General features: G+C 36.4%; 1 protein-coding gene across 5 annotated transcripts; it reads right to left on the reverse strand.

Annotated features, from left to right (window-relative positions):
* Nucleotides 1-237: 237 nt before the first annotated feature.
* Nucleotides 238-14,510, reverse strand: LOC122041575 (myosin heavy chain, cardiac muscle isoform-like). Of its 5 annotated transcripts, none has more exons than XM_042601305.1 (12): nucleotides 14,339-14,510; nucleotides 14,141-14,230; nucleotides 13,470-13,647; nucleotides 12,317-12,517; nucleotides 12,016-12,138; nucleotides 10,263-10,300; nucleotides 10,069-10,189; nucleotides 3,592-8,376; nucleotides 3,238-3,363; nucleotides 2,929-3,036; nucleotides 2,694-2,836; nucleotides 238-563 (listed from the first exon to the last, which is right to left on the reverse strand). In XM_042601305.1, the coding sequence occupies exons 3-12, from the start codon at nucleotides 13,545-13,547 to the stop codon at nucleotides 332-334; spliced, it is 5,955 nt and encodes a 1,984-aa protein (XP_042457239.1). In that variant the 5' UTR covers nucleotides 13,548-13,647; nucleotides 14,141-14,230; nucleotides 14,339-14,510; the 3' UTR covers nucleotides 238-331. The 5 variants fall into 5 exon arrangements, with proteins under 5 accessions (XP_042457239.1, XP_042457237.1, XP_042457240.1 ...); XM_042601303.1 differs by having other exon boundaries at nucleotides 14,334-14,510; XM_042601306.1 differs by having other exon boundaries at nucleotides 14,141-14,189; nucleotides 14,291-14,510.
* Nucleotides 14,511-14,737: the final 227 nt, after the last annotated feature.

The following is a 14,737-nucleotide window of genomic DNA, read 5'->3' on the forward strand; positions in this document are numbered from 1 at the left end:
TCTATCAATAAATCTTGTGAATGTGTCCCATGGGGAATAAAAAAAATCCATGTGGATACGAGGATCTAATTGCACGTGTCATAGATACATGACACGTGTACCTAAATGGGACATAACTCACAAGTCAACTTTAAGGAAGCTGAGCTCGAGTACTGAGTTTGATATGTTTCAAGCATGAACTCTAACTTGTTAGCAAGGGTTTTGTAATCTTGAAGAACAACAGAAAAGGAAACAAAATTGATTTCAAGATATATATTTGAGGATTTGAGTAAGATTGTGTACACCTTGTATAGATCTCTTAGCCTTGATCGATTACTGTTTTTGCCATGGGCTATGATCTTGTAGGTACCCGACTTTTGAGTGTCATCGACAGTTTTTGCCTCTCGCCTTCGACCTCTGCAAACTGCAGACTGAGTTGAGAGAATCGGCCGTGCATCTCTTTGAGCTCGGTTTCGACAGTAGCGTATCGAGTCTTCGACTCCAGCATCTCCTTTATCAGTTCGTTGATGTCCCTGAAGCTCTGGAGCACTGCTGCCTCATTGTTGTGCTGTTTCAGGAATGAGCTGCGCACCATTCAAAAAGGAAATGATGAGCTCTGAATGGATAATCAATCAAAAAACAAAAAAGAAAAAGAAAAAAAATCAATTTGCAAAGAACTCTTCCCAATTGCCTTGCAATGTTGTGATGGATCTGTCGAACTAAAGTCGATATTGAGTGCAAGGATTAATTAGACAAGCTAAAAGAATGAAGTTGCATCAGAAACCAAATTTACAGTAATGCCTTGTGTCAGATTATTTTATATTTTATAATCTTAAGTTGTTAGACAAGCATGTATGACTCCTTATGCTTTGTAGACGATTTGGGTGAAACTTGCTGATGGAAGAATTCAGGAACCGTGATTATGCATTGTGACAACAAAGCAACAATTTATACTGCAAATCATTCAGTCTTTCATAAACACACCAAATATATAGAGATGGATTGTAATTTCAGCGAACAGCAGTGTGCCAAATAAGATTGTGTTGGAAATGTGAATGGAATAAAGAAATGGAGACGAAGAGACTATTGTGCATGAGTTTAGTCTCACATTAGAAGTCTCTTGGCTTTATTGTTGGTTTATATTATGACACATGCATTGACGTTGTAAACATATGCATGGGGAGAGCTCTCTCACGCGTGAGTGCGCAAGAGTGGGTGCAAATCCAGGGCCCGGATTGTACCGAACCAAGGTTGACTCGTGCGCGAGCACGACTTGTGCATGTCGAATGTCGGACCGGTTGAGGTAAAATTTACCCAAAAGAATGAACCAACATATAGCCACTTGAATCTTGCTCAAGGATGTAATGGAAGCATTAATGTGAAATTAATGCTGATTCCGTAACGTCTCGACATTAATGGCGACATTAAACTCATTAATGGTGATTTCGTAACGTCTCAGTATTAATGACGACATTAATCTCATTAATAATGATTCTGTAACGTCTCGACATTAATGAAGACATTAAACCCATTAATGACGAAATTAAACTCAGCATTAAATGATCATAATTTGATCATTTATTGCAGGCAAGATGAGAGCTCCTATATAAGGAGGCTGGATCTTGAGCAAAGCGAAGAAAAAAAGAACGAAAGCAAAGCGAAAGCAAGAGAATTCCTCCACCTTCGTTCCCTGATTCTTTTCTCTCGGTCGTGCATCCGCTCGGCTAAACTATTTGTGATAGCACTCAGGTGCATTCTCAATTCGCCACGAACAACCAGTGCTTGGTTGCGTTCGTGGTCTTGCCGTTGTATCCTGGGAAACAGACGATCCGATAAAACCTCGAAGCACAGCCGGAGGTGGGACGAATCTGTTTCAAGGAAACTACGTCGATCGCAGGCCTCGGTCTGGTGCTCTGTTTGTCCGCTCGGTTGGACTCTTCATTTGCTGGGTCGGCCACTCGCCCTTCTGATCTGCCCGACTGGTCTCCCGCTCTGCCTGTCTATCCTTCAGTCTGCTCGGACGATCTGATTGCTCAGACTCTGAGGTCAGAAAAACCAGCCCCTGCTGGCAGCCTGAGATTATCTGCTCAGGTCATCTTAACTGTGAGTTGAATTTAATTCGAGTATTTAGATTCAGCTAATTTCCTGTAAATCTCCGGCTACAGATTGTTTGGTGTCCAACAGATTGCAACTCTCATACTTCAACTGAAGAACACCTTGCCAATAACTTCACTAAGCTTTTGGGAACTTGCTTAATTAAGCAATGTGACAAGGACGGGGCGCGTGATATCTATACTCTAGTATGATGTGAGCATTATGCTCATCGTTATCAAGTCATATTCGTCCCAAACAATTGGAGGCAACTATACAAATCTTCCCTCTATGCAAAGCTGTAGAGTAAGAGTGTTAGACTATTTTATTTATATTAATAAATTACTGAACTACGTACCTTTTGTTGTGTTTTGGTACAGTAAATCTATCGTCTTCTCACCACTCAATATAAGGGATTTGTTTTATTTCCTTGCAAATTGCATAAACTAGTAGTGAGATCAGATAGATAGCCTTACGCATGTTATATTACCTTGTTCAACGAGTTCAATAACTCAAGTTTTGAAAAAAGAGAGACATTTTTACTAGGAAAGAAACTTGGCAATAGAGTGGAACAGAAAGATAAGATAGTAAACACCAGTGACCAAAAGCAATTTAAAGAATACCTTTGTACGTGGAAATCCAATTTCTTTTTTGATTGCAATGCTTCTGCAAACTCAAGTTCCAAGGCAAGTACTCTTTCCAATGCTTTGCCACTTTCCGGAAGTTCCTTGAATAAAGGATAAATGCTTCCCAGCTGCTCATTTGCCTAACCAGGTGAAGCTCCAACATTGACATATGGCCAAAAAAGAATTATACAATTATTCAGCTTGTTAGAAGATCAATATAGGTCATACATACCATGTCAAGTTGTGATAAATCTCTCTCTAAAATCTGTCGGGATGGCAAAAATTGATGATCTTCTAAAGGAATTAGTGACGACAAATTTTCATTTCTTAACTTTTCCAACTGCAAAAATTCAACAAGTTAGAAGAAACCAGAGGCTTTAGACTGACTTTAACGATGCTTATCATTAAACATGAAGGGGGCCTAATTCTACATTGCCACTGCACAATGGATGCAGATTACTGTCAGGGAAATGACCGCCAACAATAAAGCATTTGCTACCATTTAGTACCTTCCAAGTTGTTATTGAATTTCATAAATTACCTCCTTTTGTAGCATGCCTATGCCAGACATCAATTTCTGCTGCTCTTTGAAGTGCTCCTCAATGTCAGCTATATCTATTATATTATCTGCAAATTTGGCTTCCTGGTCAAGTGCACCTTCACTTTCCTGGGAAAAAAAAAACAGCATGACATATGAAAAACTAACAGAACTTTCATGAAATTTTAAGTGTCATTAAAAATTTACAAAAAAAAAAAAAAAAAGACACATATTAAACAAGCCAATGTGGAAATTTAGGTGGTCAAAGAAATTTCTCAACGTATCTGCAGAAAAGAACACAATGTACCTTAAAAGGACACTACCGCTGAAATATATCAAAAAGAAAAATAGAGTTACCTTAGAAGCTGTTGAATTCAGAGGGAGATATGAGTGTGACCTCTCATCAACAGTTGGCAGCGCAACTTCAATGTCCGCATATTTTGAAAATTTTGCAAAATTCACAGTTGAAGCATCCATTTCCAAATTCGTATCTGTGTAATTTAGCAATTCTTGGAAGACTGATGAGAATTCAAAGTTACCGTCTTGCATAATTTGCTCAATTGATGTTATAGCAGGGAAATCAGAATTGATGTTTCCTTTATGATTAACAGATCCATCTAAGGCCAAATTCTCGAACAACCTCTTTACCAAGTCAAGCTCAACTCTAGCATTTGTTCTTTCTTCGTTGCACTCTTTCAAGGAATCTTCAAGCTTTAGCTTTTCTTCATTGCATTTATTCAAGGAGTTTTCAAGCTTTAGGCTCTCTTCCTTGCAACACTTAAGGTTCAGAACCGTGCACTCCAGTTCATCGGTTATTCTATCAAAAGCTTTGGCTAATTCTTTTCTATCAGTCAGAACTGTATCTAGCTCACACTCCAAATTTGAGATTTTCTCTGACAATTCTTCAATTTTTTTCACTAGGAAAACCTCGGTTTTCTTTCTGCTCTCAACTTCATCAAGAGCATTTTGCAATCTCAATAGCATTTCTTCTGCATACTTCTTGGAGACAAACAACTGATTTTTCAGCTCCTGGATCTGGGACTTATATTGTTCCTTAACAAGAGCAATTCTCAACGACTCCTGCGATGATCTCTGGTTCTCCTTTTTTTCTCGAGCCTGAAGACACTCTGCCTCTGCTTTATCTTTGAGTTCCCTTAGATGGTTGGACAGGTTCTTATATTCTTCTGCTTTCAGTATCAGCTCTGAGAGTTTACAACTAAGTTCATTGTGGTCCTCCTGTAAGGCTCTCAACTGATACTCACTTTCCTCAAGTGATGATATTTTTCTATGTTGTTCATCTAGTTTAGATTTCAGTACCATATTTGTAACTTCTAATGCATCCCTAGATGACCTTAAGTTGCACACTTCTTCCTCATAACAGATTACAATGTTTTTCAGCTGACAAATCTCATCTTCATATTTCTTCTTTTGGCAATCACTGTCAACTTCCAAAGTTGCAGCTCTAACTTTCATATCTTCAAATTCTGTATTGTTTTTGTTTATGAAATTAATAAGGCTCTCTTTCTCCTGTGTAATAATATCATAATCAGATTGTAGTGACTGAAGAACAATTGATAACTTTGCATTTTCATCTATTAACTGTGACTCTTTTTCAACAAGTATTTCAAGAGAGGCAATAAGATCTTCATTTTTTAAGGTCATCTTCTCAAGTTTTCTTTCTACTGTCTTAAGTTGTGCAAAGAAATCCTGCATCCTGTCACAGGAATGACTTCTGATAAATGTAACTTTAATTTCAGAAGCTAGTGAAGTATCAAGGAGTTCTGCCAATTGATTGCTCAATTCCATAACTTGGACTTTTAAGGATGAGTTCTCACTCTCTAAACTTCTTTGGTTTTCTTCACTCTTCATTAGTTGATGCTTATATCCAATGCTTGTTCTTTCTAAATCTAAAATCATATCTTGCAGATACCTCGCTTCAGTTTTTCCTTCATATAAAGATAACGACTCACGTTCTTTTTCCTCCAACTGAGCCGAAAAGCTTTTAACTGCATTATCAAGTTCCTCCCTTATTCTTTTCTCTGTCTGCATCTCTCTCTGAATGAGTTCCAGATTTTCTTTCAAACTGAAAATCTCATTTTCCATTTGGGTAGAGACCTCATTCATCGACTGTATAGACATCAACAAAGTCCTCTTCTCTTCCATACAATGAGTAAGACTGATCTGAGTTTTTTCAAGATCCTCCTTAATACTTGCTAGTAGAATTAGCTGGTTAACTAGATCCTTGTTCTCTTCAATAGCTTGCTGCAGTTTCATTTCTAAGGTTGTCAATTTCGATGACAAGTCTTTATTTCTCAATTCAGTTCTCTCTTCAGCATCTGAACTGATCTTAAGCTTCTCAAAGGCATTCTGTAGCTCCACTTGAAGCTTTTCAACCAGAAAATTAGACATTAATAGCTTTTCAGTTACCACATTTATATCAGATTCAAATTGCTGCTTCATATTATCATATTTTAGTTCTGTGTTGTTCTGAGAGCTCTGAAAAAATTCCCTCTCTTCCTTTAAATTTATATTCTCCTTATGTAACTCAAGTACCTTCTTTGTTGCTCCTTGCTGGAACTGTTCCAGACTTGTAAAAACTGACAAATAGTTTCCAGATTCCAATTGATGTGATACAGAGATTCCATCCAGAACAAAACAATTTATTTGCTCATTGCAAGACATCATACAAGCATATAAATTCCCTAACTGTTCTAGAATATTTTCAAGACAAGTTTGCATTTTGTCATTTTCAGAAGACTCCTTGTCAAATTCTTCCTTCCGTAATTTGAAATCTGAATTCATTGATCTCATTTCAGTTTCAAGACATTTTTTCTGTTGAATTTCGTTGTTCAACAGATTTTTTAACTTATCCCTTTCTTCGATACATGTGTTGTACATTTTTTCATAAGTTTTAAATTCCACAAACATCTTCTCATATTCTGCAACTTTTTCACTAAGAATAGTACTTTCATAAGAGACATCTTGGAGTTTTGCTTCCAGAATCTGGTTCTTCAGTGACAGATCATCACATCTGGAGACACATTTGGCTTTATCATCCATCAATATTCTTGAATACTCAACTGCTTTATGCATCTTAAGCGCATAACTAGCCTTCATCTCTGTTGTGTGTTGTAGATCTTGTGCAAGTTCAAACTCTTTTTCTTTCATTTGCTCGACTCCTCCATTTACATCATGCAATGCCCCAAGTAAAACATCTGAGAAAATTTTTAAATTCACATTTAGCAAATACATTTCCAAAACTTCAGCTTCAGTATCAGCAAGAAGCACTTCGAACCTCTGAAGTGATTTCATGTGTTCTCTGTCTACTTCAGTGTATAGACTCTTCCTGTGAATGCCAAGCATAGCATCACCCACTGACAATCTAGAAGGGAATTCATCTACATGTGTCTCAGCGGATACATCAGCTGCAAGGTTGTTGTTTACCTGAGTAAAATTAGGAGCATGCTGTCTAGTTTTATATAAACCAAATCCATCTACATGTACATCTTCCTTACTTTGCCGCTGCATGAGGGGCAGTCCACTATATTCACAGGAAACAGATGTGGATATCCCATTAGGTGGAGAATTTTTGTGATTGATTTCACGAAGTTCATTGTTTGTCTGAACTCCTGAAATGTTCAACTGATAGTTTTCCTGGTTGATTCTAGTCAAAATGCCATCCTTGATGTTATATATCCTTGCCTCATCTGACCCTTCATCGTCATAGTGCTTATCATCATCAGGAAAAGTTTGCTTTGCAAGGTTTTCATTTGTCTCATGCATAGACAACACTTGGAAAGATAGTAATTGAAGGTCCTTCTGCAAGCGCTCAACTGCTATAGAATAGTTCCAGCGAACCCTATTTAATGCAGTTTCTGAAGCAACAGCCCTTCTCTCAAGTTCTTTATTTTGAGATTCTAAGCTGTTCCTATCTTCAGAAAAAGCCATAAACTGTTCATTCATCTCTTGGTGCAATTTTTCAATCTGGTTTTGAAGAAAAGAAGTTGAGTACAGACAGGAGGAGTGTTCATTTTTGAGACTTTCCAGTTCCTTGACTGTCTGCTTCTGGCTTTCCTCCGATTCTAACATTAATGATTCATAGTAGCACTGCATCTGATCCAACTTTTTGATAAGATTTTCTTTTTCGACTGTTGAATCCTCTAGTTTTGTTAAAAGGTCAAATCTATCAACCCCTCTCAAACTTGGTGTTTCAAAATCTTTCATAAGTGAGTCATATTTATGATATGCAATACCAGAATCCAGGCAATGAACTGCACCCCATAGATATGTGTTATTTTCATAAGATCTCTTGAGACCCTTTACTTGGATAATATCTTCTTTAAGGTCGCTAATGAAACATCCAAGAAGGTTGAAATCAGAACCCAGTAAATCAACATCATTTCCACGATACCCTAAACGAGTCTTATTTTGGATTTCCCGGACCTTTGCCTCAATAAGAAGTAGACTCTCGAGCCATTTGACCCGCAAATCATGGTACATGTAGTGAATTTCTGAAGCAGTAAAGTCACCCTGAGGCTTACCATCAACTAAATCATCTTCACAGTTCTTGTTAGACAAAAAGGGACTACCAGCTCTCCTGTCAAGATTTTGGAGCATAGCTTTGGAAGATTGTAAGACTTCAAGATCATCTCTGAACTGAGCACACTCTGATTTTAACAAGGACACTTCCCGACTCAATTGCTCTCCTGAAGCTAGCTCAAGTAAAATTTGTTCAGATAAGTTTTTTGTTTCTGCACCTAATTCATCTGTAATTCGCTGCAACGACCTTGCTTCCAACTTAAGCTGTAAACATGCTGACTCTGCAACCTCCAATCTCACTTTGAATCTATTGTTCTCTCCATAAGCTGTAGTTAGATCATTATCAACAGAATAGTTTGAACTCCATCCATGTGTCCAATCCTTCCTCTCCTGTGTAGAAAGCTGACTGACACTGGCCTCATTCCCAGGTAAATCAGCAGAAGTGATACTGAAGTTATCTACTTCATGCGTGCCTTGAAGATCATTCTTTTCAGCATTTAAACTTTCCGATGTGAAAGATGAGCCGTCCATCTTACCAGGTGAATCTTCGTACTCTTCATTTGATTCTCCCACTTGCTCAAGTGAAGCGAATCTCATGCTATCCTGTTTAATCCTAACTGTCAGATTAACCTATCCAAGATATGAATAATAAAACATTTAACAATTCATCAATTACAACTAGATAAATTGTTCCAATAAAAAGACAAACAAAGAAGACGTAATACAATTGTCTGAAATAATTTACCATGAGTGACAGAAATATCAACAATTATCCTTCAACGAGAACTTGCAGGATATTAAAGCAAATATAGACTTACAGAGGAAAATGGTCTCCCTGAAAAAAAAAAATGCTTAAGTACATCAACTTCTATCATTCTCCATTTTTTGAATAATGACGGGTAAGTTTTGGCAAGCAGTTGGATAGTTGCTCAGATTTGGGCATAACCTTATTGATGAAGAACCTGGTGGACCATGAATGCCATTGGTGTAAAGATAACCATGAACGTTTAGCAAAAAATCTAGGCCAACTATGTTGAGCTTAAAGATACCAAGGGTGTTCTATTGATAGTTACCAAAAATTAGGCATGCAGTTGGTTTTGAAAATCTTTAAGACCAGAAGAATCAAGTTGGCATGATCATCTAGATGTTTGAAGATGTTTTTGTCTCGTGCAAAACTTTGAGAACTAGAAAAGGATACAAGACAAAGAAGGAATCGATGCACTCAGCAGATAATGACGATTTAGATGGTGATGGTGACAAAGACAACGATTTTAGGTCCACAAACTTCACAATGTCAGCAGATTATCAGACTGGATTATAGAACTAACTAGTAAAGCAGTATTCCAGTGGTTCACTCCATACAGACTGGTCCATACCAAAACTGGGGTCGCATCACCCATGCCAAGATAAGGCCTCTTGGATGAAACAAATTAAGATAGAAAAATCCTTATAAACATGTGAAAGATGGACCAGAAGGGTAACCAAGCCTTTCAATTGAAAAGTCACCACACTACCTTAACTTCCATACTAGCATTGAATAATGGGTTGGCGGAGTTAACACTTAAATATGAAGCATTAAGAGTCAATACACAACTAGAAGTTGGTACGTGCATGAGATGGCTGTTGAACCCCATGATGAATTTATTTGCAAAGGAAATTTTGCTACAGTTGTGACCTATACATATCAGTCACACGAAAACCAATGTACAGTGAAATGTAGAACTGATAACAAAATGCGGTCGTCAAGGAAGTTTCTCAAGGGAAAAAAAGTTATAGATAAATAGGGAAAAAATGTTATTTGCAAAAACTTGGCAATGTGTGCAGGATGTGTACCAGTTTGACTTTAACTATCAATTTAGTACATGAATTGCTAAAGATGGCAACAACCAGTATTAGCTTAATAGTTAATCTAAGAGCAGGTTTTAAAGATAATTGAATGAATGGTATCTCTTTTCCTTTGAATGGATAGAGTACAACAAGGTGGTTCAACAAGACAGCCTATAGTATATATGTATTAAGATATTCCAAGATGCATTTTTTTACATACTGTTGAAAGACTGAATAAATATGTAACATGTACTACTTACTGGCCCATAAAAACACATAAACAATTAGATGCATATTACTGACTGTAGTTTGCAACTCTATATATACTGATAATGACTGAAATTTCTAGTTGATGTCTCAGAAAAAGTAGCCAGTGCATGAATCTTGCAGAATTCCTCCAAATCATGACATCAATGTGAGAAATGGAAGGCAGCCAACAACAATACTACTTAAAATACAATACTCAACCTTTTCTGCTACTTCATTAATTATCTCTGACGATGCCGCTTCAGTGTCAACAGGATAATTTTTATTGCCAGATGCTATCTGAATCCCCCTCACACTCAGCTCCCTTTGCTGCTCAAATTCTCTAAATAGCAATGCAACAAGTGAGAGGAGTTATAAATGCTACAAAAGAGAAAACAGTTCTCATTAAGTTGCACCTGAAGCCAGTTTTGGACGTAAGAAGTTGAACCGTGATCTGGAACATACCCAAAAAGACAAAAAGATACGAGAAACTTAAAATGAGGGAAAATAAAATAAAAATAAACAAATCTAATGAAAACAACAAACTAGGATGACCAAATAGCCTAGGATTGGCTATATGGAGAAGTAAATATCTTATTTTTATTTTTGTAGTGTATTATAACGTACTATTTTCTTTGAGGAGAAACCCATTTCACAATAAAGGTGACTTTGATCCCAAATTACATCAAGGTCCTTACCAACTACATTAGCAGGCAGTCTGACAACTTCAATATTATGAGTTTTTGGGTCTTCCTCGCCCCTTGACCCTAAATGCTTAATTAATCTCACTAAATACCATCTATTGGTCCTTTCTTGAACACCGTACCATTTTTCTTCATTTTATACTCCAAGATGATAGATGTAATCCTTGTGTGCTGAAAATGTTCTTTATTAAATTCCTTCTATCAACACTATAAATCCACTGAACATCCTTATATCATCTGTTGTACACTTTCTTCCTTCACCGATAAGGGTTCCAACCTACAATTCTTGTAACATTTTTCCAAAATTTAAATATCCATAGCTCCACAAAAAATTGTCAACTTCAATAGCGCCTTTTTAATTCTTCTAGAACAGCGTATCTAAAATACCTAAAATATTTACTAAACTTCTCCATTGGTTTTAACTTAGTATTAGATTTCCCCCTTGCTTCTATTTAGTTCTTGACCTAAAGCCTATAGCTTTTCTCTGATATTGTCTTGATAATTCATTAGCATTTATCTGAATATAAGCATTTAATTGGTTGAGTATGCATTAATACATTTAGCAGCAAAATTGTCGTGGTAAATGAAAAAGTATATATTAGAATGGCCTCTGTCATCCCCTCGTAGTATTCCATGCATCTCTGTAAACATATTTCCTGATACCTTTCAATGCTTATTTATACTTTCATCTTTGTGCCAGTCATGATGGTATTGCTGATTTAGTACTCTCCAGAAAATATATGAACTTGGCAAAAAATTGCATCAACTCTTGCTACTGATCTCAGAATAGTATTCAAATGTTCTGGTTTGATATTTAAAGTAAAATCAACTCAAGAAAAAAAATTCCTTTGTGTCTAATCATGGTACTCATGTATGATTATCTTACTAATATGCAATTTAGTAAAACTTTCCTTTCCCCAAATAGTGTCAAAGACTTAAACCAATTAATACTGAAAATATGCACCAAGAGAATGCACAATTTTTGCCCTTCTAAAAACTTCTAGCTCTTGCATAAATGGCTAGTTTACTTCCATAATATTGCAAATCAGACGATACTATAAATTTGTCTAACAATGATAATCTAAGTTTATACTTCTTACCTCCATCAGATTCAGCATGTCGAAAAGTTATAATCCCTAAAGTTTGAATATTCTTCCTCCGAGAATCAACAAAGAATCCAGTATGTGTCATATAAGCTATCAAAAATATTCTAAATTGGGAAGATTTACTTTAAATAAATGGACAACACATGTCCAAAGTGTGAAAGACCATTGCTAGATATCATCTTCTGGACTATCAATTTAACATTTTCCTGGGAAGTGCTGGTTCACAATGATTTCAAGAGTACACTCATTTTTGGCTTAAATTTGATAATAAAAACACACCAGATAGTACAGAATCAAATATGTGCAAGAATTTTTTTCTTAAAAAAAACATGTTGAAAAATTAAATATAAAACACTCACATGTAAAATTGTTCCAAAATCACAATTAGTAAGAGGCAATGAAACAGATGAAGGTTTCAGTGCATCTGCAAATTCTGCTAGATTGATATTAACTTCTCCAAGGAAACTTGACCTGGAAGACCCCTGAGAAATACATTCCAGAAAGCAAATGAATAAAGCACAGATGCATACCTCATATTGCATGTAGCAGTTGAAAAAGTAAGTGATCAAGTAATAGTACCATCCAGAGGCAAGCGTGTCTAATTTTGTGATTCTAGCAGCTAAAAAAAGTGAAAAATAAAAATAAAAAAGAATAACATACCGTAGTGACCAGAAGCTTGTACAGCTTCTCATCATAAGTTTTTGTCTTTGCATGCTGGAGAAGTCTTGTAGTTTCATAGATTGGATCTGGCCACTTGCAGATCCCATTTCTGACACTAACTTTATTTGTTTTAGCGGTTGCTTTGCCTGTGTCGATGGGGATAAAAGATATGACCAACTTATCCCACCCTTGTTGTGGAATCTGAAACAAACACAGGTAATTCTCTTAAATCTTAAGTTTCTCAAAAAAGGAGATGTCTATTATGTTACCTGAACATGCTCATTATAATTGCTTCATATGTTATAAAATTGTCAAGAGTGAGTATATTGCTATAAATGTCAGCACTAATATCAGGTGAAAAAGAAAATAACTTGCTAGCCTTAGAATGTATTTGGTTTTCAATCATTAGATATTCTACAACTGACATCAAACTAAAATGGAAAGCGATTTCAATGCAATGAGTTGAAGAATATTTACATAATATAACGATTTAGTGAGGTTGCAAAGCCTATTGTAAATAAATTGACCACAATTTCTCTAGACAGTTAGATACACTGAAACAATGAATAATTTTTTCTGTTATATTCATTCTCCTTAGATTTGATCATAAGGTAAAAAATTCCTTTGGAGTTGGAAGAGAGAGGAGGATCAGGGAAAGATCTTAAATGTTGTATGGTGTCATTACATACCATTGCAACATCTGATTACATGGAAAGAAAAATGGTTATCGTAGCTGTTTCTTTTACCAGGATGAAGCTCCAACAGGAATTCTAGTAGCATATTAATGATGCAGAAACCAGCAAGAATTGTGCTAACACTTATAGAAAATTAATAATGTGGTTGTACATCACCTTAGTCTGCGATATTGTGAGAAGTGTTACTATATAAAGCTTTTAGGAAGCAAATCTCCTTAAGCAAAGAATCAACAAAAGAAAAATGAATGCAAAACAGGATAAAGATAAAGTATCATCATATGAAAATAAGCATATGCAAAAGTGTGAAATCAAAGAGCTGACAAAGTTCAGACTAAAAAAATGATAAAGTTTCATGCAACCAGCTAGTTAATTCACTGAAAGAAATAATAAAAGAAAACCAAGCGGAAGACACAGCGTTGGTGAAGAATATTAAAGTAATTCCAGCTTTGGTCACATACTTGTGTTGCATGAAACTGTAGGCGGAAGACAACTTTCACTTTTGTCTTTTCAATCTTCCACTTAGGAATCCTTGACATTGTTCCTGAATCAGCTAAATATCAGGTGGCAAAAATTACCTTTCTTCTTCTAGTAAATTGCCCATTTGAATTAATGCTTCTGAGACCATGAACTGCATCCCTTTTAGGCAAACATTAATGCAGTAAGAAAAAGCTCGTCCTCTTTTTATTGAACAGTACACAAATATAATTTGAAAATTGAACGAAATTACAAGGTGGGTCTAACTGAACAGTCAGAATACAACTCTTACAGGAGAGGTGTGTAAGAAAATATAACAGTTAGCACGAATCAGCAACAACCCAAAGAAACCCAGACTAACATCTAGAGAACCACTGTATATGCTTTCCAAATGACACATTTTCATATCCAACGACTCCAATCTCGGAGCGATCCAGTGATTATCAATATATCCGCGTGAAATTGAAATAAAAACGATAAAGATACTCCGAACGCAATCGAGCCAGATTTCAACTGGGGAAAAAGATCTCCTTAAATAAATAAATAAATAAACTTTTCATCGGCAAAGCACAAAATGCGCGCCTTTGAAACACAAGTACGCCAAAATAATTCAATAATTAAGAAACACGACCCGGAGACCGGCCAATTAACTCACCCCAAAGAGGCAAAGAAGTCTATCAACAGGTCAAAACCCAACCTTTTTCCTGGAACAGACCCAGCTGCTTCAGATTTGTCCAACATAAACCTAAGCTTCGAGAAAACACAGGCATAAACAGAGCAAGGAAATGGAAGAGTACGCGCGTACGCAGGGACAGACAGAAAGGGAACAAAGAGCAAGACGCCTGCACCTAACTCTGGATCTGGTGCTTGGCGAGCAAGCGAGGGCAGAGGAGACTGTCGGTGAAGAGACTCCGAGGCTGATGGCGCAATGATGCCTCCGGAAATGGGCGATTGGGGAATTCCGTGGGATCGCAATGCAGTTATGCAGCTCGATCGATTAGGGCTCGATCGAACTCACCAAATCCCAGTGTGTGAGAGAGAGAGCGACGAGGTTTATATAAAGAAAGGGACGTCGCGCCAAATCCTGGATGTTGTCTTTTTGACGATTAAGAATATTAATAATATTAAATACTTAAATAAGGAAATTTTTCATTCCACCTCCTACAATAGTACAATTTATATTTTGTTTTAAAATACTTTTTAAATTTTAAAATCATAATATTCTAAAAAAAATTACCCTTTTATTTTATTA

The sequence above is a fragment of the Zingiber officinale genome, chromosome 2A (assembly GCF_018446385.1).
Source record: "Zingiber officinale cultivar Zhangliang chromosome 2A, Zo_v1.1, whole genome shotgun sequence".
In the NCBI taxonomy this organism is placed as follows: domain Eukaryota; kingdom Viridiplantae; phylum Streptophyta; class Magnoliopsida; order Zingiberales; family Zingiberaceae; genus Zingiber; species Zingiber officinale.